The 24,368-nt window shown below is 54.6% G+C and overlaps 3 protein-coding genes across 6 annotated transcripts in view; 2 read left to right on the top strand and 1 right to left on the bottom strand.

Moving 5' to 3' along the window:
* Positions 1 to 12,655, top strand: part of LOXL2 (lysyl oxidase like 2) — an 89,639-nt gene extending 76,984 nt beyond the window's left edge. For both annotated transcript variants that reach the window (XM_010954969.3, XM_074355625.1), the window contains 4 exons: positions 5,826 to 5,941; positions 7,094 to 7,230; positions 10,888 to 10,999; positions 11,699 to 12,655. In XM_010954969.3, coding sequence (XP_010953271.3) covers positions 5,826 to 5,941; positions 7,094 to 7,230; positions 10,888 to 10,999; positions 11,699 to 11,778 — 445 coding nt within the window. In that variant the 3' untranslated portion in view covers positions 11,779 to 12,655. The remainder of the gene's footprint in view (positions 1 to 5,825; positions 5,942 to 7,093; positions 7,231 to 10,887; positions 11,000 to 11,698) is intronic.
* R3HCC1 (R3H domain and coiled-coil containing 1) lies at positions 1,483 to 20,881 on the bottom strand. 3 transcript variants are annotated; one of them, XR_012503453.1, is made up of 9 exons: positions 20,736 to 20,881; positions 20,293 to 20,420; positions 19,789 to 19,926; positions 18,515 to 19,109; positions 17,409 to 17,581; positions 16,101 to 16,171; positions 15,416 to 15,980; positions 14,895 to 14,990; positions 13,893 to 13,936 (listed from the first exon to the last, which is right to left on the bottom strand). XR_012503453.1 is itself a non-coding variant. In XM_074355626.1 (8 exons), exons 1-8 carry the CDS (start codon positions 20,859 to 20,861, stop codon positions 13,806 to 13,808), a joined length of 1,458 nt encoding a protein of 485 aa, XP_074211727.1. In that variant the 5' UTR covers positions 20,862 to 20,881; the 3' UTR covers positions 13,626 to 13,805. The 3 variants fall into 3 exon arrangements, 2 of the variants coding, with proteins under 2 accessions (XP_074211728.1, XP_074211727.1); XM_074355626.1 differs by lacking the exon at positions 15,416 to 15,980 and having other exon boundaries at positions 13,626 to 13,936; XM_074355627.1 differs by lacking the exons at positions 13,893 to 13,936; positions 14,895 to 14,990; positions 15,416 to 15,980 and adding an exon at positions 1,483 to 1,765.
* Positions 20,882 to 21,009: 128 nt separating this feature from the next.
* Positions 21,010 to 22,502, top strand: LOC105068965 (small ribosomal subunit protein eS4, X isoform-like). The gene has a single exon (XM_010954970.3). The coding sequence runs from the start codon at positions 21,364 to 21,366 to the stop codon at positions 22,201 to 22,203; it is 840 nt and encodes a 279-aa protein (XP_010953272.2). The 5' UTR covers positions 21,010 to 21,363; the 3' UTR covers positions 22,204 to 22,502.
* Positions 22,503 to 24,368: the final 1,866 nt, after the last annotated feature.

Below are 24,368 nucleotides of genomic sequence, written 5' to 3' on the forward strand. Positions count from 1 at the left end.
TGGGGATGAGATTCAGAATCACCGGGTCACTTAGAGACGGCCGAGAGTCCACACAGTCCCGGGGGCGGGGTTCTCCCAAGCTGGAGGGAGTCGAGCCTGCCACACTGACCCCTCCACGTCTGCTGACCCATTTTCCACTCCCAGTGGCCCTGGCCCACCCCACCTTCCCTGGACCCCTTCTCTTTCTTGTCTCCAGCATCTCTAACATTTGGAAACATCACAGCAAGTTCTTGTTCTGCAGGCTGCTTAGGGGTTCTGCAGTTGTTGGACTCTGAGTTCACTTAGAAATACATTTTAAATGCCAGGATATAGTTTAAATATCTCTAGGAAGACAGTGGGTGTGGAGATGAGAGATCTAGTGAGTCGTGAGACCTGGCCTCTCAGCCCTGCGGTGCCTCTGAACAGCTGCATGATGTCAGGCCAGCTGGGCCACATCAGCCGGGACCTCTAATGTCCCTTCCCGCTCCGAGTCTGTGGATCTGTTCCCAGTGCTATATAAGTCCTGGATGAGGACAGAGTGAAATTCTAGAGCCAGCCCTAGCTGGAGCCAACAGAAGCCACCCTGTTTATTTCCCTGACTTCTCCCTTTTTCCTTTCCTTTGCCTGAATTCCAGCTCTAGTCCAGAACTCGCTGCTGCTGCTTGTTCATATTTTCCTACTCAGACCTGAGCTGGGCAGGCAGAGGGCACAGAGTGAGCACACTTTTGAAAATGAAGAGAGGGAGGCCAATGCCATTCAATACGGCAGCAACCCCCTCATCCCCACCCCAAGGGGCCCACAGACTTGGGCCCGGCCAGGGCCCACCTCTGTGCTCAGAATCCCACCTGTACAGAGCTTTTGCATGAGGTCCCTGCTTCTCAGAGTGAGATCCAGGGGTGGTTGTGGATTTGCATCAGGAATCCGCCAGTTAACAGGATCCCCTGGTGATTCTGTGCACATCATAGTCTGAGAAGCCCCAGGCTGGCTGACCTCTGGGCATCCTTCCAGCTCTGCAACGTGGTGATCCCTGTTCGGGGTGCAAGACCTAACATTTATTGACCCCCTTCTAAGTGTCAGGACGGGGAACCCCCATCTTCATGGGTAAGGACACAGAGGCTTGGGGTTCGTGTGGCTTGCCCAAGATAACACAAGACGTTGGGGAGCCAGGACCCTGACTTGGGTCTGTCTGATTCCCAAGCGTGTGCTCTTTCTGTTCAGCCTCCGCACAGTCGTCATCAGACGTCTGTGTTTGACTGCCTTTTCATGTCACGACTCATGACCTAGCCACATTGAACCTGTTTTGGGATAGAGTTGTTCAACCCATTTTAAAAGAAAGGGCTGTGGTAGAATTCAGGGGAGCTGACTGTCCTTTACATAGTTGACCCGTGAACAACACAGGTGCGAACTGCACGGGCCCACTTAGCTGTGGATTTTTTTTGCAATACATAAGTCCCTACACGTATTTTCATTTTACCAACTTTAATTAATTCCGTGTGGGGAAAAGTTTGTGTTCGATTAGAGATCATAGTATGTGGAATCCAAAAAATTGGGGTTTGAGTCCCGATTCTATCCAGACAGTTTCTGGACTCCTGCGCTTGGGTGAGTCATTTATCAGCTCCTTTGTTTCTGAGGCAGAGAGAGCGGTACGTGGATTTTCAACTGCACAGGGGTCAGTGCCCCTCACCTCCGCGTTGTTCAGAGGTCAAATGTAATTACTGTCGGTATGTCCTGAAAGTCCGAATTAGCCAAAGAAGTTTTGGTCTTTATATAGAAGCATGTAGGTCTTCTGCAGGGAGGAAGTCAAAGAGCAAAATTAAAGTCATGACATCAGTGCCCGATTCCCTTCAGAGAGCACATGGGCGGAAGCCCTGGGTCCAAGGTGGGGCTGACGCGGCCTGTGGGTCTGTAAGTAGAAGGTAATTGCATCTCTGCCCTGCATATGGCGCTCCACCCAGACGTTACAGAGTAGGAGTCTCCCTGTGACATAGGCTTGCTCTCCAAGGAAAAATCTTTCCTCTAAGAATACACATGGTGCCATCATGGAAGTGTTTTTTCCCATCTGGAGCTGCAGGGACCCTGATCCCTTCCCCGCCCCCACCAACCCCTGCTTTTCCTGTGTTCTGTTTTATTTCTTTGTTTGCAGATGTTGCAATTAATGCTTTGGGAGGGATGGGTGGGAAAGAACACACTGGCTAAGCATGTGTCCCTTCAGGCCTCGCTCTCCTGGCCCATGACAGAACCTCTGGCCTCCCCACACCCTCCACCCCTGCCTCCGGGGCCCCAGGGGGCCTTCTCCAGGCTCTGTGGGGAGGACCTTTCAACAGGACTCCTGGCCCCAGATCTCTGTTGGGTCCCTTTGGGAGTGTGATGAAAGCTGGCCCGTCCTCCACTCAAAACAATTATTTCTAGATTTAACATCCTATTTCAGCAGATTTACAGGCGCTGAAGCCCATCTGTGGAGCCCTGGCTCAAGTTAGTGTGAATGGGGGAAACCATCACCCCCAGTTCAGTTGATGCTGCAGTGAGGAACAGAGCTATGTTCTTTGAAAGCCTGCAGATGAAACACAGAGACTGGCCCCCTTAGGTGTCTCCTCGCCAAACAGACACAGTGGAAAATGCCCTGAGCCATCCTCGCTTGTATACGTTGCCCTAGGTGGATGATCTTGGTGGGGGTCCCCCTCCTGCTTCTTGTGCCCCCCGGGAGTGGGGTCACACCTGCTTACTTGGTACATCATGTCGCAGTTTTGACAGGGGCCAGATGAAGCTGGGCACGGGGCAGCCCTGCTCCACCCTTGTTCTCAGCCCCTGCGGTGTCTCTCAGCTCAGCCCTCCCACCTTGAGGAAGTTCCCAGAGAGGAGCTGGGAGGCAGGGAGGCAGGGAGGTGGACGCCAGCACAGGCACCAGCCCTCTGAGTCAGGGGTGGCCCGGCTACAAAGGGGGACCTTTCATTCTCTCCACCCTGCCCCCCACCATGTGCGTTGCAGCCCCCGTATTGGGCCAGAGCCCCACAGATGCGATGTGGTCTCTATGAGCCAATTTTAGAGCCTCATCACATCCGTGGGGCTTTGTTCTGGCCGGGGGCTGCCTAGCACATGGGGAGGGCAGGGCAGAGCAAGCGGACGGGCCCCTGCCCTTTGTGGCAGCACCTCCTGAGGCTGGAACACACCCCTTCCCCTCCGTGTTCTCTGAAATGGGGACAGGGGCATTTTCCCAACCACAGCTGGGCGCTGGCCAGGACTGTCCATCCTGGAGACACTGGGCGGGGGACATGTGGCTCGTGTGGGAAACAGTGAAGAATGGAACATCTCCTCTACAACGTGCACCGATTCTTGGACTGAGAGTTTTATTCGGGCCCAAGATGAACTAGGATAACAAGGAATATACCCAAACCTCCCTTCTCGCTCTGGACTAGCTGTCTGTCATCCCCGCATTCACCAGCACCTCCCAAGTAGAGGATCGCTTTCTGGAGTCTCATGGTGGAAGGCTGGCCTTCCTTCCGTCCAGGTTACCATGATCTCCGTCTCATGTCAGGTATTCTCTGTCCCCTTAGATTTCTGGAACTTCTTTGCCAATCGGAACTTCCCTATCTTTATCCCATGGATCAGGCCCCCTCTTAAGACTTCCAAAGGTGAGGGTGCTCAGCCTGAAAAGAGGAAGTGTCCCCTGATCACTACGATGTGACTTCCCAGGGGCCCCGATCTGCATCTCCTGGATGTATGTGTGGTTGGTGGAGAAAGGTGGGTACCCCTGGGCTCTGCAGCCAGCCAGCTGACAGAGACATGTGGCCCCAGGGGCGGTTTCCACATAGCCCCAGAGGTAAAAGCCCAGAGGCTCCTGGACGGCAGCTAGCTAAAATCAGAAGGCTCCAAACCAGCTGTTTCCCGGCCCCCGGTGTCCTCAGGGGAAAAACTGAAGAGCTGGGGAAGACTCTTAAATCAAGTCTGCAGGAAGCGGGGGGAGTGGGAGAAGGTCAGCCCTACAACAGTCTGTCTGTGGAGTCCGTCTGAATTTTGTTTAGACAGCGGAACATAAACCCATTCCTCTTCAGTCTTTCCAGCTGGTAAACATGGTAACAAAAACCCCTCTCTGAAAGATGCAGACATATTTTAGGCAGTGAGTCAGACCTCATGTCTCATCTTGCTCCTTCGAGAAGCCAGAATGGGCTCTTTCAAAGTCATCCCTTCAACTGCCACAAAATGCATCCTTGTGACGTTCAGTTCTCCGTGGGCTCCCGGCTTCGCATCCTTTCACCCAGAAACATGAGTGACCTGGGAAAAGCCCAGCTTAGGAACCTCTGACATTATTTTTAGCGCCCAAGCCAACACAGGAGGAAGGGAAAAAAGAGCCTCTAATTTCCTCTCCGAAAACCTGTCCTTTTAATTCCCGTCTCCCTCTGTCCCCTCCTGCTCCCGTTCCAGCGGAGGGAGCCTGAGGCCGAGCAGCCGAGGCTCGGAGGCCAGGAAGCCGCTGTCGGCCTGGGAATAATCGTAGCAGTGGCGCTGGTGGTGGTGGTGGTAACAACCCCCCTCTCCACGCCCAGGAGCAGCAGCAGTCATGAGCGTTGACACATACTGAGGACCCCTCTGTTACAAGCCTTGTGTTAGGTGTTTCTGTGATTTTTCCTAATCCATCCTTACAGAACCTGAGACGGGGTCATGCTCTCATTGCCTCTTCCCTGGAGAGGAGACGCGGGTCACGCGGAAACAAAACACGTGATTCTGCTCCCCAAGACTTGGTTCCTTGTTCCTCTGTTTTTCCCCATGTTCTGAATGTCCCTGGAATGATGGAGACAAACATGTTCGAATATTTGCAGCCAATGGTGATGCACACGGAGCAGCTCAGGATGGTCCTGGCCACCAAGTGCCTCAGGAAGGCCCCACAGCCACATGCAGCAGCCGTGTTTCCCTTGTTTATTCTGCACCAAACACAGGCCCCTCCAAGAATCTGCATCTGTTCTCAATTCCTCCCAAGTGACGAGATGGAGAGATGGAACACCCTTACGTAAACAATCCGCAGAGGCAAGAGTCTCGGGGCAGCAGAGCCCCCTCCTTCCTCTGCTTCCTCCCGGGCCCACTGGCTGTGCCTGCCACCCGCTCCCTCCTACAGGGCCTGCGAGCCCTCTTTTCCCCTCCTTTTTGCTCCATTTGCTGGATGCCAGAAGCACAGATTTCTGCTGCTCCCTTCCCGGCTGCAGGCTGCACCCTGCCTCTGTCACCTGGTTTAGGACACGCGTGTGCCCTACTCCTCAGCCCCCGCCCTTCCCGCCGCTCCTCCGTATCCACGTGTCCTCCCCCTCTTCATCCTCTCTCCCTCCCTCCCAACCACACTCCCACCTTAAAAAGTTTTCAAAAGACAGACTGACTTGCGGTCATCTGCAGAAAGTGTCCCAAACAGGAACAGCCTGTGACAGCCACTTGAGTGTTCGGGAGGTTATTACATACACTCACTAAAAATACCCTCATATATTGAGCTTATCGGTGCCACCTGTGATCATCAGTGCATCTTGTTAATTCCCGCGACAGCCAGTGTGTTAAGTGCCTTGTTAATTATGTGCATTGTTAATTACATTCATTGTTATTCCAATTTAGCTGATGAGAGAACTGAGGCCTGGGGAGGTGAGCGGGCTGTCCCCCTCCAGAGCCCACATGAGCATCACTGTTACTGACTTCTGGTCCATTCCCCCCTTTTCTCATGCCCTGTCACCCACTGCTCTTCTACCGGCCGCCCCTCTGGACTGCTCTTTGCTGCCCTAGGTGTCCCCAGAGGGAAATGGCCAGCTGGGCGATCGCTTACAGGCAGCAGTCATCCCAGAAACTGACTTCCAGGCCCCCTCTCTCGCTCCCAGGCACTACCACAGCATGGAGGTGTTCACCCACTACGACCTGCTGAACCTCAATGGTACCAAGGTGGCAGAGGGCCACAAAGCCAGCTTCTGCTTGGAGGACACGGAATGTGAAGGAGGTATCTGTGTGTGGGGGTAGCGAGCTCCAGGGGGACTTGTGCTGCCACGGCTGTGCTTACCCGGAGCCCAGGCCTGGCGTGGGACTCTGTCACCCTGGCCACTGCTGACTCTCCATGGGACCTTTCTTGCTGGGACTCCCATGGCTACAGCTTGGGACCAGGGCAGGGGGTTGGGCGAGGCCTGGCTATAAAGGCACCTGGTTCCCCAGAGCTCTGCTGATGGGCCCTGCCAGGTCCACATTATCTCCCGGATAAGGTCCAGACGCTTGGACCTGACACGCAGTCCCCACTCACTCTAGCTGCCACAGCCCTCCTCCCTGTGTCCCCGCGCCAAGTGTCCCTGCCCCACAGGCCCTTATCTTCAAGTCCAAGCTCAAATGACCCCCTCGGGGGTCCCCAGGCTCTCTCGACTGCCCCAGGCAGAGGCAGCGTCCCACTCACATACCTTGTCTGCCACCACACCTGCACTGTGTCACCTGTGGGTGCACCTGCCATCCTGGCATGACCCAAGGAGACATGCTGACTCTTCTCCACAGGGCCAGGGCTTAGAGTGAAACCCAGACATGGCAGCCTCTCAACAAATGGGTGTGAGTCAGTTCTTGACGTGGCCCTTGACATGCTATGAAGTCATGCAGCAAGTCAGTTTTGAGCACCTACTATGTGCCAGACAATGGGCTGACCCAGTAAGGGTCAGAGGGACAACTCAGATCCAAGCTCACATCCGAATGTGGATCCCCCAGAGGGAGACACAACGACCCCCACATAATCTCAACAGTAAACACACAAACCCACCCAGATAAGCACACACTTCCTTCCCAGGCTAAGATTCCTTGGAAAGGCCAGGGTGGCCAGGGAGGGCTTCATGGAGGAGGGGGCCCTTGGCGGCCCTGGAGGGAGCAATGGGATGTGGGTGGAGAATCAAGGGAGGGATTCCATCGAAAGGAAAGGACAGCAAGGACGGGCTGCTGAGCCCAAATGAAGAGGCTGTGGGTTTAGGGGAAGTGAGAGAGATGCTGAGGGTGGGGCCTGGGGATGTCAGCCACCAGCAGGGCTGCTTGAGGGCCTTTGCGGGGAGGGTGGCACAGATGGTAGAGGAAGCCTCTTGGGGCACTGGGGCCACGGGTGCGTAGTGACCGGGCTTCCTGCCTGCAGACATCCAGAAGAGTTACGAGTGCGCCAACTTCGGCGAGCAGGGCATCACCATGGGCTGCTGGGACATGTACCGCCATGACATCGACTGCCAGTGGGTGGACATCACTGATGTGCCCCCTGGAGACTACCTGTTCCAGGTGAGGGGCATGAGAAGGGGTCTGCAGCCCCCCACGGAGGGGAGGAGGGGTCTCTGCATTAGCAAGGGGGGAGGCAGCCTCCTTTCTGTTGACGCCTAAACAGAAAACACATGCGTGGAGGTCAGGCTGTCCATAGTGCATGAGTCCGACGCCCGGAAGCCGTCCCAGTCCACCAGGTAACCTGGGTATGTGAGGCGTGCAGGCCTGTGGGGAACGGCAGACCTGAGCTGAGGCATCAGTTCACACCCGGCGCTGGCAAATTAAAATGCATCTGTAGGCCAGATTTGGTCCTCAGGCCAGGAATTTGTGCCGCAGACTCTAAGGCAACGTACACCTCTTGTGTCCTTTGAAACTATACTCTCACCTCCACCCCGATTTCTCCTAGTGCCCTCACCCTGCCTCAGTGTGTGCTGTCAAGGCCGAAAGCAATCGCACAAAGAGCCAGCCATTCACTCATAAGTGTTTGTGCCCTGCCTCTCCCAAAAATGTTTGCCTCATAGAAGAGGATCTGCAGAGGGGGCAATTCTCAATGCAAAGAAATGAATCTCTAATGGTAGAATGTCAGGCACTAGAGACAGCCTGTCCGGTGATTGTGCAAGGACTTCCCAGGGCTTCCACATATTCTGTCCAGGGGGACGGCCCGCCATGAAGAGGAACCAGGAGGCTTTGGCCTCCCACCTTCCTGCAAATAACTGCCTGCCCAGCCAGGCCCTGGCTGGTGGGGGAGCCAAGGGGTGCTGTATCCCCAGTGTCTCCCTGTTTAGAGCACAGGTGCACTGCTGCCTGCAGAGGGTTCGTTTCGCCTTCTCATTCTTCCCACATCTCCGCCCCCGTCTCGCTTTCAGGCTTGATGGTTGGCTGGCAAAGCAGGGGACCAGAAGTGTGTCATTCTGCCTTGAAAGCTTTCCTAAGGAGGCATCCAGCCAGCCCAGGGCCTGGCCACTGTCCCCGCCCTATAGACAGTCCTGGGAGGAACCAGCACCTGCAGGGAAATGACCACAGAGGGGCTTTGAAAGTTTCCCTGGGCAATTTCAGATGCTGGGAATCAGACAGCCAAGCACTTTTCCACCCGCAAGCCCAGAACCGCAGACTTGGAGAGGCCCAACCTACGAGCAAAGTACTCTTTATTTTAAAAACTGAATATCCGTGTCGCTGCGCACGTACTCCATGCGCGGTGGTTTACGTTTGAGGTCGGCTATCACTTTGCCAGGTGAAGGTGCGTCGAGTATTCTGACAACGCCATCTACTTAAGGACGATGGCTCGTTGAAGGTGTATGGTGGGCCAGACCCTGCCTACGCCCTGTGCCGGCATTTCTCGTTTAATCCCCCAGGGAAGGGCATCACCATGACCCTCATTTCACCGCCGGGCGAACCCAGGTCACAGCGACTCTGTATTCTGTGTTCCCGACCCCTAAACTGTATCATTAGCAAGTTAACTCCTTAGAGGCATGTTCGTGGAAAAGAGTATTTCCCTTGGGATAGATGTGGAGCTTTAGACGTATGAGAGCCCTGGCCTGGGATTCCCCGGCCCCTCCATTCCCGCATGGACCCAAGTGCAGGCAGGAGAAGGCTGGGCGGAGGGGCTGTGCCCAGAGGCTCAGAGGCACGGCTCACTGGGTTACTGGGTTCCTGTGTTCCTGTTCTCCTGTTCTCACCATTGCCTGGATCCACAGCAGATCTTTCTTTTTTTTTTTTCCCAACACAAGGCTACCACTGCCATTTTATTTATTTATTTTGCTTGTTTGTGGGTTTTCTTCAAGTTTTTTTTTTTAATTTGGGTATAGTCGATTTATAGTATTAGTTTGACGTGTACAACATAGTGATCCAAAATTTTTCAAGATTATACTCCATTTATAATTATTATAAAATGTTGGCTGTCTTCCCTGTGCTGTACAATATATCCTTGTAGCTTATTTATTTTATACATAGTAGTTTGTACCCCTGTCTTGCCCCTTCCCTCCCCTCACTGGTAACCACTAGCTTGCTCTCTATATCTGTGAGTCTGTTTATTTTTTGTTACATTCACAAAGTTTGTTGTATTCTTTAGATTCCACATCTAAGTGATAACATGCAGTATTTGTCTTTCACTGACTTATTTCACAAAGTATAACACCTTTCAGGTCCACGCATGTTGTTGCAAATGGCAACATTCATTCTTTTTTAGGGCCAAGTAATATTCCATTGTGTGTATAGACCACATCTTCTTTATCCATTCATCTGTGGATGGACACTTGGGTTGCTTCCGCGTCTGGGCTGTTATAAACCACAGCAGATCTTCTGTCTAAGGAACTAAGGCCACTGCCCACAGATCCTCACGAGATTGAGAACCATACATGTGAGAGTCTGATGGGATAGTGGAGATCATTCATATGGGCTCTCTGGGGGCATGGCTGTCTGTGGACAAGAAGCTGAGGGGCCTCAGTGCGTGGGGTTTGTCTGTCCCGGGCCATGAGCCCTGCATGGGCTGGAGCAGGGGACAGCCAAGGTTGTCAAGTAGAAAAGAGATCAAACAAGTCTGGCCACCCCAGAGCGAGACATAAGACTGGCCTTAGCTGGAGAGACAAAGTCACGTGGGACACATCCTAGGTCCCCCAGAATGGCCTGCACTGGCCAGGACACAGAGCTGGAGGCCCCCTCCCCCACTGGCCTGTTTTCCACAGCAGCTCTGGCTGGCCCAGCCAGCCTGCTAACGGGTCAACCCAGGCCCTTCTGGAGGGCAAGGTCCCGAGGGCCCCAGACCTACAGAATGTGCCTTAACTAGCAGGCTGCCCACCCCCATCACACCGACCTAGCCTCCGGGGGTCTCAGCCCTTCCAGATGTGGCCGGGCCCTCGAAGGAGGGTCTCGGTTGTGTCCTCCATACCTTCACCCATAGCCCCAGGCCCAGTTTCTGTCTCTTCACCTCCCACTTCCCCTTTCTCTTTCCTTCTGGGTTCCTCTCCCCAAATCTCCCTTTTCTGTCCGTTCACAGCAGCCCCCTAAAAATGATGCTCCTTCCTCTTCCTGCTCCTTGGGGCTACACCCTCTTACCTGAGATGATGCAGAGGATGGGGGTGCAATGGGGCCCCGTCTTCCCCAGCGCCCGGGCCCTGCACTGGTGAGCAAGAAGGGCTTGGGGACCGCCTGGAGCCAACCATGGCTGGAGAGCAGAAGGGACGTGTCTGGTGTCACACCGCCAGGAGCACTGTGGTCCCCAGTGCCCCGGGAAGCCCTCCTCCAGCTCCCCAGAGTGCCCGGTCCCCGTCCCCACGTCCTGCTCCCCGGCTCCTTTCTGGCTCCCTCAACAGCCATTGTGTGCCCTCCCCAGGCCCCAGCTCCTGCCTCCCTGCCAATCTCAACCCTCCCAGGGCACCCAGCAGAGGTAAGCCCTTTTTGAAGACTTACTCTTGGCAGGGGTGCTTGTGTGTGAATTACACCCAGACACAGAAGCACGGAGGTCTCACTCTTCCAGGCTTCGCCCTTCCCTCCACCCCCCGCCTCCCTGACCTCATCTCCCGCCAGCACTGCGCCCGGATGCTCCCGGATGCTCCCGGAGCACAGCACCTGCCGTGTTTGAACTCCCTTTCATGGAGGCAGGCCAGTCTCAGCATCTCAGCTGGGCCCAGGACGGAGGGTGGCCGAGGCGGGACACCCACCTCTGACCTGACTTTCCCCCAGGTTGTCATTAACCCCAACTATGAGGTGGCCGAGTCTGACTACACCAACAACATCATGAAGTGCAGGACCCGCTACGACGGCCACCGCATCTGGATGTACAACTGCCACATAGGTGAGGCCCCCGAGCCCCCAGGGCTGCCCCCAGACCTCCCAGGGTCCCCACCGCACAGCCTACCGCCAGGAGCCAGGCAGGAGCTGCCCTGCTTTCTCCAGGAACCAGAGCAGCTTTCTAATTTGGGCCAAGACCTCGGGGAAGGGAGCCAGCCTCACGTGTCCACACACAGCAGGGACAGTGTAGACACGAGGCCTGGAGGGAGGTTTTCATAGCCGGCTCTGGCTGAGGGAGGAGGGTACGGAAACAGACCTCAAAGCTATTTAAGGCTCATTATGCATGAGACCTCAAAAAATGTGGGCTCCAGCCATTTGTGGGCTTTGTATATGGTCTTCTTGCTGAGAGCTAGGAGCTGGTCCACCACGGCGGCTCCCAGTTGCCAACAGAGCAGCTTTTCCTTGCGTTACGCCACCTGGCTTACAAGAGGAAGGTGAGCTTTCTCTTCTGCAGGAAAAGTGATGGCCTCGCTCTCGGTGAAGGTGAAAAGTAAAGGCATTCGACTTAGTCACTCCTTCGCTTGACTCTGATAAGACACCTGACCCTGCCTGGCCCTAGCGATGGCCAGCACCTGTCGCCGCCCTGGTGGCATCACACAGAGGTGGCCCCTGCAGGCCACCTGGGGGAGGATGGTGGCTCCAGCCCTCGTGAGGCCTGAGATCTGGTTTACCTAACTCCATCTCCCCGATGCCCACCCCCCAGGTGGTTCCTTCAGTGAGGAGACGGAAAGAAAGTTTGAGCACTTCAGTGGACTCATAGATAACCAGCTCTCTTCGAGGTAAAGCGGCGACGTGGTCACCTCCTGCCCTCGGGCCGCAACGCATCTCCCTGGACACCTGCGGCCTGGCCCGATGGCCCTGCTCCCCGTCGCCCAGCCCGGCCCCGCCCGTCTCGACCCCCTGCAGCCACGGCCAAGCGCGGGAGGAAGGCGAGGATGGCGTGTTCTGACCTGCAGCCTGGACAGGCCTCTGGGGTTGGGGCTCGGCCGCGGGGCTGTGGGAGCAGCGCCCGCCAAGCGCCACCTCGTCCAGGACCCCAGGCGCGGAGGTGGTCGTCGGCTTGTCCCACCCGAACCACAGTCCACTCTGAGTCTGACGCCACCCACGCAGCTCACCACAAATAACCCCATTTCCTCCTCAAATTACGTGCTGGCAGCGTGAGTTACCACCCGAGGTGGTCAGGCCGAATCCTGTTCCTCCTCCTCTTAGGTCGTTTCCAGCCAACCTGGCTAGACTTCTCTCCCAGTTAAACAAACCGCCTCTGCTCTGTTCTGTCCTAGTCACGTGTGTAAGTAATGCTGCCACCGTCTTCTTCTGGTTGGGTGAGCTCAGCCCTGGTGCTTCTCCTCCCCCCAGCCCCCCACAGCCCTGTGTCCTTGTTTTTCAAGATACTATTATATTATTTTCACAGACTTTGAAGCACAAAGTAATTTAGTGGCATTTAATATTGGGCATCTGGGCCTTTGAAAGTATAGCTCAAAAGGAAAACCAGCCCACCTGTGTAAGTGACTCATCCCTCTGTCCTTCCAGTTCTGTGGGCAGTTAACTCAGTGGTGCTAGAACCAGGGTCCCGGGTGAGGAGGACACTCACCGATCACCATGTGTCATCGTGGACACTTACACATACTTGAAACTTGGAATAAAAGATTTATGACCTGCATCTGGGTTTCATTTGGGCCTCTGCACCCTGCTGCCGAGCAGCAGGGTTCCTTTCCGTAGTGGGCAGTCGGGGCTTCTCGGCCTTACAGGGTCTCTCCCGCAGAGGCGTGGGTCCTCGGGCCCCTCCAGTCCAGCGTGACCACAGGGGGGCCTCCTTAAATCAACCACCAGGAGGAGCAACTCCTGAGAACAGCAGTTTAAGGAGGTGATGAAAATCCACAGAAATACAGGACCTCGCCTTTCTTCGCTCTTGTTTTTTGGTGAAATTTGTCAGGGGGCACAGTAGCTGTGTGAGGACCAGATGGGACCTCAAGACTTAACTCCCGGGAGGCCTCTCCAAAGGGCAGGGCCTGGGCTGGGCTCTGGGGGAGGAGCGATGACGCAGATGGGGGCCCACACTCTTCCTCGGGGCACAGTGAGGGTGGGCCCGTGCTAGCCGCTGTCCCCCAGCCACCGTGGCAGAGCGGACTAGGGCCCAGCACATCCGGGGGTCCACAGTGACCTCAAAGCGCCAGGTAGGGCCACTTGGCACCAACTCCACCCAAACCAAACACATGAGTGTGCTAGGATCCCATCCCCACAAAGATGCCCTCACACCCGCTCCTGTGAGGGGAGCAAACTCAGCGGGCAGTCCTGATTTCGTCTCTTGGCTTGTTCACGTTTATTTCTGCAAGGTCCCCTTGTGTAACCCACACCGCAAGTAACACTAGGATCCGTCCAAAGTTGTGGCCTCAGCACTGCCAACAGCCCACAGCTGCTCGGGGTGGGGGGGGGGGACTGGGCAGGTGTCACACAACAGGTGTAATCTCCCCTCCAAAACTGGGCAGCTCTGCACAAAAATGCCTTCGAGGCCCAGCAGGACCCCCCAGGCCACTCGGCTGGCACCAACTTCCGCAGCCCCAGGTCAAACGTGGGAGGCGAACAGCACCCCCTGGTGTCCGGCGGTAGGCCACCACATTTTGAAGCCATCATAGTATAACAACTCTTACGTTTTTATTTTTCAACTTCTGAACCCAGACCAAATTAAAGCCCACCACGCCCAGTGATGCTCCAAGGATGGCTCAGGGCTCTTGTGTGTGGCCTGCGGTGTTGGGGTCCCAGCTGAGCTGCGGGGGTGGGGGCGCCGACCAGGCCGGCCCTCTCAGGGCCCCTCAGGGCAGCAGTTGGCTCTCCATCACAGGCCGCTCTTTCTTTCTGTGTTGGAGCCCCAGGGCCCGGGCCACCAGCCTCCGGGCCACAGCTGTGTTTGTCTGTGGTCTCTCCTTCGCCAGACGCAGGAGCTCTAAGAGGAAAAGCCCCGTGGGGGTGGGGACCTGAATTCAAGCCTATGGCCTCCTCCCAGGGCCACAGTGGCCTCAGAGGCCATTAGCGATAACCTCTGAGGCCCAACTGGACCCCGGTGTGGCCAGATGCTGGTGGGAGGGCCCTCTGTGGGGCCCTGATCTAATCCTGCCACCTCTTTGCACCCTCCCTGCTTCTCCCACTGTGGGGGGCAGTGCTAACCTATCCCCCTCCCTGCTTTGGGGGCCCTCTGAGAGGAAAAGCAAATCAGGATGGGACACCTGGAGCTCTTGGATCAACAGACGGGATGTTTTTTGTCCCCAAGAAGTCTGGGACAAAGACCACGTAATCCACAAGAATGTGGATGGCCTCAGCAGGCTTCTCCGGGGCCAGTATTACCAGCCGCCACTTTGTGGCCATGGAAAACTGGCCTCTGAAAGTCCCCATCGTTCCTTCTGGAAGGAGGAAGGGCAGGGGGAGGAGCCATCATGTGACACCTTCTCTCTGCCCCTCACCACCGCTGGCTGGTCCGCAGGCCCTTTTTTTCACTCCTCCAGGCTACTCTGCTTATCTCCCAGAGAAAGAAGCCAACTTGCAGGCATTAGGTGACTTGCTCGAGGCCAACTCAGGTAAGTGCCAGGGCCAAGATCACACCAAAGCCCAAGTTCTTTTACTCTAAAACATGGTTTGCAGGCCCTACAGAGAGACCAAGCTTCTCCCTGAGCCACGCCCGCAGGACGTGTGATTGGAGGCCAAGCCCAGGGCGGAGCAGCTGGCAGGCAGCACTCCTGATGGGGCCCTTCCCTCCCTAGGTGGCCCGGTCCCCTGCAGTGGGGCAGGGGGACCCCACAGGCCACTGCAGCCCCGGGGCCCAACAGCAGAGAACCGAAGGGGGTGAAAAGAAGCCCACCCAGCCACATGCCCACGCAGCCCTCCGTCCACACCGCCTGCTCCCTTACTGGGCCTCTGCAGGGCCTTCAGCTTGGACTGCTTGGTTCCCTGCATGAGGGGCCGGATTTTGAGCGTGGAGAAATCCCTGGTCAGGGCCTCAGCAGCTGTGGAAAGACAACAGACCAGGAGCCATTCCATCTCCCTCCTGCTGAGGCCTCCTCAGGACCCAGGAACACACATGTCATCCCAAGGGCGATGCCACCCCTTCGTACACCCATTCCAAGCTCAGGGCCAGGGCTGCTGCCACTCCGGCGGGGCAAAAGAAGACCTCCATCAGCCCCCTCGTCCCCCAGAGCCCTCAGGCCTGCACGGGCCCATCCGTGCTCTCAGACGGCGAGTCTACACAGAGCCCACAGGTTAGGAGCCGCACAGGGAGGCTGCAGTTCTGACATCAGGAGAGGCGGGCCCCCACCTTCCAAAGCCCCAGAGCTCAAAACAAACTCCACCCTTCCCCTTCCAAGACGCTGCGAGGGTGTGTGCCCCCCCTGCCCCCAGTTGTGCTGGGCCACGGAGCACCTGAGCCACTTACAGAGCACGTCAGAGCTGGGAGGGGCTTCAGGTCCAAGCCACCGTACAGATGAGGAAACTGAGGCCAGGACGTGGCCTGCCCACGCCACACAGCTGGATAGAGCCCAGAAGGCAGCTGCCAACGTGCCTGACCCCCTGTTCCTTCCTCCCATACCCCCCACCTCCCTTTCAGTGGCTCCCTCTCTGGGGTTGAGGCCCCCACCATGCCCCGGACCTCTTTCTCCCTAGACACTGGCCCCTGTCCCTGAAACTTCAGGCTCTCCTGAGGATGGGGCCCGACCCAGCCATGGTCACTCGCAGCTCTGTGTTGAGAAGCCCATGGTTCTGAGAAGGCCAGGCAGGCAGGGCAGAGGGGTGGCTCTTTATAAATATGCCCAAAGTGAGCAGTGGTGTGTCAGGGGCAGCTCGGAAAAGTGGCCAAGAGGAAGGAGCACCAGAGTGACAGCTGGGGGCTGGCTTGCGTCCCCTGCTTTGACATAGAGCGGTTTTGTAACCTTGACCTGACATCCTGGGAACCTCGGTCTCCCCATCTGTAAAACAGAGGTCACCTGACCCACTGCTTGAGGCTGAAAGAAAACAGAATGAGGACTCATCTGCTCGAATCGTACAAAACTGCCAGCATCTGAATGATTTTGACCTATAGAAACAGCAGAGGAGGGGCCGAGCCCACCACGCAGCCGCCTTACCTGAGGCCAGGCACGGGAAGACTCCGAGCGCATGCGTGTCGTCCACCCACTGGATCCTGAACCCCTTCTCTCTGCACCGGGGAAGAGAGACAGAGTGATTACGAGAGCAAAGGGCAAACCCCTTCTGCTACGGGAAGCCCCTTCCACCTCCAACCCTCGGACACTCCACTACGAGCCCAGGACAAGTTCCCGTCTCCTCTGGGAGGAAGACCACCACCGGCAGCAAACTCTCTGAAGACAATACATTCAGCTGCACAAAGACAAGCGTCACCCCTGCTGATAGGCTGGGCCCCGAGGCCTGGAACTGAAGGAGCCAGGACTGCAGCCTGGAGCACGCGCCGAGGGCGGAGAGGGCTCCTCACAGGCGCTGTCACGCCAGGCCGAGGGCATGGGGCCCGGGGCTGGAGACAAAAGCTTTCTATGTGGGGACAGGACCTAAAAGAAGCATGTCGATGCAGCTGCCCCGACAGACTGTCCTCCCGCCTCGCAGGAGAGCATCCCTGAGTCCCGGCACAGTGGCTTCTCTGTGGCACTGCCACGCAGGCCGAGGAAGTCACCAGTGGCCCCAGCTGGCCCCACCCTCAGGGGTGGAGGGCAGATGAGCCCCGTGTGCCCCACCAAGCTGCCCCTTCAGCCTTCCTCCAGCTCAGGCTCGGAGAGGGCCAGGGAGGTTGTTCCAGGAGTGTTCAGAAAAGGTGCTGGGAAGAAAGGGGTGCTTTCAAAGCCTAAGCAGGAAGAGAGAAGAGGGACTAGAGAAAAGAAGGTGGGCATTTAGAAAAAGAAGAAAGGAGAAAAGATTGGATTTAGATCCAAAAAACTGGGGGAAATGAGATGTCTTTCTCTCAATATATCCCCAATCTCCCATCTCTACGCGGACTCTGCCCCAGACCTGCTCAAGGCCAGCTCACCCCAGAAATAGTTCCTGCACAGAGATGGCCCTCAGGGTGGAGGCAGGAGCTGCCTGCATCCTGCATCCTGCATCCTGATGGAGGCCCCCCGGGTCCTGGTGGGTGAGTGGTCTTGCAGGGAGCCAGAGGTCTGCTGCCGTGTGCCAGCAGGACTGGGCTGAGGGCCCCTGGAAAGTGTCTACAACCGAAAAATCGGCTCTCCTCCTTTGTACAGTCTGGCCAGCAGGCCGAACTGCCCAGGACTGTGGAGCCCAGAGCACTTTCTGTCTGTCTTTCTAGATTGGGGGAGAGGCAGGCAAGTGTCCCCCACAACAAAGGGACGTCCCAGCTCCTCTCCAAAGGGTGGGTAGCCACCCTCATACCTCCAACTCCCACCCCCTGAAGCCTCTCTGACACTCACTGGAACTCGGAAAACGCTGCCAGCAGGTCCTCGGTGGTGAGCGCCGGCTCAAAGTCATAGATCTCCACCACGTGGGCAAAGTCCTTCTCTCCAGGCAGCTCCTCTGTGAAGGAGGACGTGTCCACGTGGATCTTCTCTACCTGAATCTCCTTCTCGGTCAGGTTGTCCGTTATCTGGGAAAGATCAGACCCTTTAGTGAGGGAGCTCTGACACACCGCTTCAAACGACTGCTCTCAAAACCACACACGGAGAGTCCTGCAGGCTTCTGGGTGGGCAGGGAGGAGAGTGCCCCGCACAGGGGCCTGGGAAAGTTGGCAAGATGGCAGACTGGGCCAGAAGATGGAGAAGCATGAGTTTTGGGGGGAGGGAACTTACTTTGTGGAGTCCCCACTGGGTGACCGGCACTGACACACATTATGTTTCATAGAATCCTGAAGTCTATTCTATAGACCTGCTTTACAAATCAGTAAACTAAGTCAAAGGATTACGTCTTCTACCCAAAGTTGCCGTCAGTAAGAGATGGAGCTGGGCAGGTCCAGGTTCTTTCCTTCTCTCATTAACGGGGTGATAAAAAGCAAGGCTTTCTGGTCTCCATCCTTCACCTACAAAGTAGTGATACAGGAGGCCCGCTCTCCCAACTGACACAGCAGTCAGGCTCAGGCGCGAGCACACAGCTCCAAGGAAACGAGATTTGTTAAGACAGAGCTTCAGGTAGAAGAGTAATTCTCACCACCTGTATCTGTAGTGCATTACGAAGCATGTGTACATACTTCCTATCTCATTACCTTGAGAAGACTTAGAAAACAAAAGCAAAATGACTTGCCCACCGTCAAATAGCTCCTACGTGGTTGAGCTCGGACCCAAATCCACACCCCAGATCCCAAATCCTGAGCCTCCTCCCCTCCCCCAAGTAGGTCCCAATTCCTGTGGGCAAGGCCCCGGTGTCTTTCCCCCACCAACCTAAGGGACCCCATCACCCAACACCCAGCCCTGCTCAGCCGGCACCTCCTCCACCCCTCCACACCATGACCCCTGGCCCCCACCCACCCTCGACTACACCCACCTCACTTCCGCCCTCCCTTTTCCGGGCTTAAGAGCCTCATCACCTCCTGCAGCAGCTCACTGTAATCGTCCTCGGAGCAGCTGCCAGGCCCCTCCTCTTCCACCTCCTCCTCTTCCTCCTCGGCCGCCAGGCTCCTCTCCAGCTCACTCCCATTCCCCTCTTCCAAGTCGGGCTGCAGACCCGGCCCAGGCTGTGTGGCCGTCTCTGACCCGTGTCCCGTCCCTGAGTGGCTCTCAGGCCCCAGGGACTCGGCGGCCACTGAGTCCGGCAGCGACTCTTTCTTACAACTTTTGCCCGGGCCTTTTCCGTCCTCTGCTGCCTGAGTCACTGACACAGGAAGTTCCTGATCAGAGCTGGGGTCCCCAGCACCCATATCTCCGGGGTCTTCTGGGGGCCCTCCGGCTGGAGCATCTCCCTGGAGCCCTGGGGGAGTGGGTGGCGCCCACTCTTGCCTGCGCAGCACGCGGGGCACATACAAAGCCTGGTCCGGCTTGCGTCCGCGGTGCCACCGGCCGGCCCGCGCCCCTCGGGGACCAGCGGCCGCTCCCTGGCTTGAAGCGGGCCTAGGACCTCGGTACTTGCTAGGGTGGGAGGCAGGAGGGCGGCAGGGGCCAGAGAGTCCATCTGAACTGGGTAACCTACAGAGGGAGCAAGCGGTGATCAGAGCAATGTTTGGGCCTTAAGGGAAATGACTTACTGGAGCGACCTGCCATTCAGGCATGAAGCTCTCAAGTCAGCATTAGGCAAAAACCAAAGCCAAAATGCCCCTCGAAAACATCTTAACAAGGTTGGATGCCTTCCCTGAACAAGCTCAAACCAGGCAGCATTCCCTCTAATGTTATAAACCGAATTAGAGACAGCTGAGTCTTCGGTTACTCACCAGGTAAGGTAAGTACTTGCATTTAGGAACTATGTTATTAGAAAAATATGTACTTGAAAGGCTGGGATCATAGTCATTATAAAATCCTGCGAGACATACGTGGAAGCACCTAAGGGAAGGCCCAGGTGTGCTCTCACGGTCATGACCTCTGTGGGGCACAAGCTTGCTGAGAGGAACACTGAGTAGACACCCTCCCTGCTTAAACTGCTATCTCTCTCGTGGCCCAGTGTGTGCAGCTGCATTTGTTAAGTGAATTCCACAAAAACGCACATCTACTCCCCTGCTGGGGCAGAAAGCAGCGCTGACTCTGAGCAATGGAGGCTGGGGATAGAGGTGATGGCCTGGGGGCTCCCAGCCCTAGTTCCCTCCCAGGGGCTGACCAGCGAACCCAACCACACTGAACTGCTGAAGGGCCTCCAAGGCGGCAGGATACACACCTGATGTCCAGGTGACAGATGACCGTTCTCCTCCTCCAGCCCTCCCCAACAGAGAAGCTGCTCAAAAGATCAAAATTCTCTGCTGTCCTGTGGATCAGGTACCGGAGGCGACTGGAGAGTGGAGGGAAAAGAAGGACCCTGGGGAGAGAAGTGAAGGAATGCTGAGCTGGGGCTCCAGGTGCAGCCCCCAGGCCTGACCCCCACCAGGTCCACCCCCAGTTCAAAGGGGGCTTCAACACTAGGCTCCCTCTGCCCCCTTGGGCCCACGCTGACTGCAAAGGACCTGGGAATAGCACCTTCTGGTGCTGGGCCCCTTCAGTCTCCCAGTGATGCTCAGAGTTACACAGGAAAGATGCAGCTGGGAGAGGCCTTATTAAACATAAAGGCCAAGGTCAGAGTCAGCTGCGAACCCGTTACTTTCAATGCACCACTGGATGAAGGGGCACGGTGACCCTAGCAGAAAGGGCGCGGGCAGCCGAGGCCCCCACCTTCATCCCAGCTTACTTTGACAGCTGCTTCTGCAGCAGGAAGCGGTCCAGCTCCTCCTGGATGCGGTGCACGAAGTCATTCTCGGCCGAGGAGAGGAAGACTCCGTCCAAGCAGAGAAGGGCCAGGGTGACAGGTGGGAGGGCCTGCGGAGCAACAGAAACGGCCGCGATCAGAGCGCAGACACCGGGCCCACCCACATCCAAGGTCGAGATCTCTCCTCTGTCCAGTGAGGAGCTGGGCTCGGAGGCTGGGGAGGGACGTGCGCAGGGTCCTGGGGAAGGGCAGCAGCCGGTCGGGGGGGGGGTCTCCCGGCCCCCGCTGCGCCCGCGCCCCGCCGCCTCGGGCCTGCTCCACGGGCACGATGGACCGTCCCCAGCCCCTAAGCAAGAGGCCCGAGGCGAGCGCCAGGCCAGCCGCTAGCGGGGCGACTGGTCCCCAGGCCGGCCCGCTGCACTCACCGCGGCCGCCCCGCGCGTCGCCGCCGCAGCTCTGAGGGTCCCCAGAAGCCTGCGCGCCCAGGCGCCCGAGAACCACCCGGGGCCTCCGCATGGCCGCAGCGCCACCGTGCGGCCCGGGGGAGGCATCGCAGCAACGACAGAGGAATGTTCTTGATTTGTCCCTGAGAGCTCACTGTCTCCTAGGACCAATTAATTTCGGGGAATACTTTGGAGTGGTTCCTATATGCTAGGTTGTGGGAGTACCAGATTTTCCAGTTCATTGTTCCCCTCCCTAGGGACGTAAGAGAGGAATCAATAGGAAGTTTCCAGGCATCAAGTATTTCTGTCATTTTGACTTTATCAAAGTTGTTTTCATTTTCTACAAAGTATATTAGATATATCAATAACATTACAATATTTATAAATTGAAATTTAAAACTTAATAAAAACTAGTTATTGAAATGTTATTTCCATACACTAATGTAAGTTAAAATCTAAATAACTATACGAAATATTTTGTGAATAAAAAGCCAGTCTCAGACATAAAAAAAATTCTACACAAAACTATATGGAATTTTAAGAAAAAGCAAAGAGATTAAAATAGCTAAAGAAAATATAAATACAGAGGCTTGCATTGTAGATCCAACATATGACTAATAAACCTGAGGAAGCCTCTCATTTCGTGCCTAGCGCAGCCATGGCTCGTGGTCCCAAGAAGCACCTGCAGCATGTAGCAGCTCCAAAGCATTGGATGCTGGATAAACTCACCGGTGTGTTTGCTCCTCTTCCATCTACTGGTCCCCACAAGCTGAGGGAATGTCTCCCCCTCCTCATTTTCCTAAGGAAGAGACTTAAGTATGCCCTAATGGGTGAAGAAGTAAAGAAAATTTGCATGCAGCGTTTCATTGAGATTGATGGCAAGGTTCACACTGATATAACCTACCCTGCTGGTTTTACGGAAGTCAGCAGCGCTGACAAGACTGGAAAGAATGTCCATCTGATCCATGACACCAAAGGTTGCTTTGCTGTCCATCATATTACACCTGAGGAGGCCAAGTACAAGTTGTGCAAAGTGAGAAAGATCTTTGTGGTCACAAAAGGAACCCCTCATCTGGTGACGCATGATGCCCACACCATCCGCTACCCTGATCCCCTCATCAAGGTGAATGACACCATTCAGATTGATTTAGAGACTGGCAAGATTACTGATTTCATCAAATTTGACACTGGTAACCTCTGCCTGGTGACTGGAGATGCTAACCCGGGGAGAACTGGTGTGATCACCAACAGAGACAGACATCCTGGTTCTTTTGATATAGTTCATGTGAAATATGTCAACGGCAACAGCTTTGCCACCTGGCTCTCCAACATGTTCATTATTGGCAAAGGCAACAAACCAAGGATCTCTCTTCCCTGTGGAAAAGGTATCTGCCTTACCATTGCTGAAGAGAGAGACAAGAGACTGGCAGCCAGACAGAGCAGTGGATAAAATGATCCCTAGGTGACAGGATTGGAAAAAGTCTTTGTACTTTAATTAAAGATAATACTGAATAACTTAAAAAAATAAACCTGAGGAAGGAAACAAAGCTATTGGAACAGAAAAAAATGCAACAATATTTTGTTGGAACCAAGAAAAATGTGAACCTACAGATTAAAGTCGTTTACTGAGTTCAAGAAATGATTGATACACAGATACATAGACATAGATAGATAGATAGACAGACAGATAGATAAAATGCCTGATACAGATCAAAGTAAAATTATTTTCTCTGGGCAAAAAAAAAAAACTATATTTAGGCAGACTACAGAGTAAAAAATTCAAATAGCTTGCAGATTTCCTCAGCAACTCACATGCCAGAAGAAAACAACACCTGCAGACGTTTAAAAGGGACTATATGAAGACCAGAAAATTCTATAAACTATGATGGCAAAAGGAAGATGTCTTCAAACCTGCAGTGACTCTGGAAGTCTCTCTCTCTCACAGAAATTCTGCTGAGGGATGTGGAGCCGTCCTGGCCTAAGGTGGAGATGCCAGAGGCCACGGACAGACACTATTTGCAGACAGCCTGTCACATGAGTTGCACAGCTTAAATCTCAATACTTTTAAGAAAACCCACAAAAAATGAAATTGTTTTCTCTAATCACAGAGTCCTTATATTCCAGGATAGATTGCCCAGACTGGTCTCTTTGACGGTCCCTGGCTAATCGCCTTAATTAGAAAAACAAAATTCACTCCTCCTAGACTAGCACCCTTTTTCCCCCTTTTCCCCTCTCCCCACTTTCTTATAGAATTCCTTCCCTCCCCCCACCTTTTTGGCTTTGTTCATTGATAAGAATCTGATGACTGTCTCCATGGTGTGCTGGTGAGTTGGTTATACAACACACTGACTTTCTAAGTTATGCTTTGACATCCATTATCCCTCCCGGGAAGATACTAGAAGCCATAACCCAGACAACCGGGAGATGAATCCAAAAAAAAAAAAAAAGACTCACAAACTGAGAGTCCTGGGAGACAAAGCTTTGTGATGAACATTTCATTTGCTTCAATATTTAATTAACTGAAATAATGCACAGCAACAAAAGGACATGCGAATGTAATTCTTGAAAGGGGCACAAAAAGCATTTTAAAAAATCCCAATAGCTTAGAACAGGCACCCCAGGATGCATTCTAAAGTGTGCGGGAAGGGCATATAACTGTGGCAAAGCCAGTCAGAACTACTTTTTCCAAATAACTGGTAGAGGCTGGGGACCATGATTAATAAAGAAACACTGACTATATAGCAAAATATAATACAGGGCGGGGGGGGTGAAGCTTAAAATAGACAAAAAAGAGTTGACGGAAGTAACACTAAATAAAGCTTTTGTAACAAAACCATAAATGGGATAGACTCAATTGTATTACAAACATTAAAACTGATTAAAAAGACAAAATACCATTATATATTCAATAACTAATTCACACCTAGAACAACCCTATGCAAGTTCATTTAAGGATCTGAATGAAGTCAAAACACCAAATCAAACTTCAGGGGGAGACACTAAAGATACTGCATCAATTTCAGAAGGCAGGGGATATCTACTAATGCCTGTTCTCCACACCCCCCCTCCTTTTTCTAGAGGTACTGGCAAAAGCAATTTGGCAAAAGAAAGAAAGAAAAACTGGAAAGTTTGGAAATTTGATGAGACTAAATGATTATTGTTTGCAGAATATTTGATTTCTTTTTCACCTAAAAATTCAACTAAAAAACTCTTATCAGCAAGAACTGTTTCCAGAAATGAAGACCATCTGGAGCAGAGGAAGTGGGTGTCATGACAGAAAGGCGAGGATCAATAAGCCTGTAGAGAAACGTCCAGCCGAGGAAAGGAGGAAAGGAATGTATGGTTCAGGGTGAGGGCTGGAAGAGGTGATGGTGGGGCCAGAGAAAGAAGGAAAGGAGAAATCCACCCCCAGTCCCTGCTCTACCTGACTGGATTCTGTGTGCGCCATCCCCTGCTGAGGAGGGTCCCTGCCCCACCCTGCCCCCCAAATCTCTGATCCCTTTGTTGTCCCTCTGTTCCCAGGAGACCACAGCCCTGAGCTAGTCTGAGTTCTAACTCCATTCTTAAAGGGCCAGGGTAACAGGAACCCAGATGGGGTTTGGAGTTGGGGTGGGG

The sequence above is a fragment of the Camelus bactrianus genome, chromosome 31 (assembly GCF_048773025.1).
Source record: "Camelus bactrianus isolate YW-2024 breed Bactrian camel chromosome 31, ASM4877302v1, whole genome shotgun sequence".
Lineage (NCBI taxonomy): Eukaryota > Metazoa > Chordata > Mammalia > Artiodactyla > Camelidae > Camelus > Camelus bactrianus.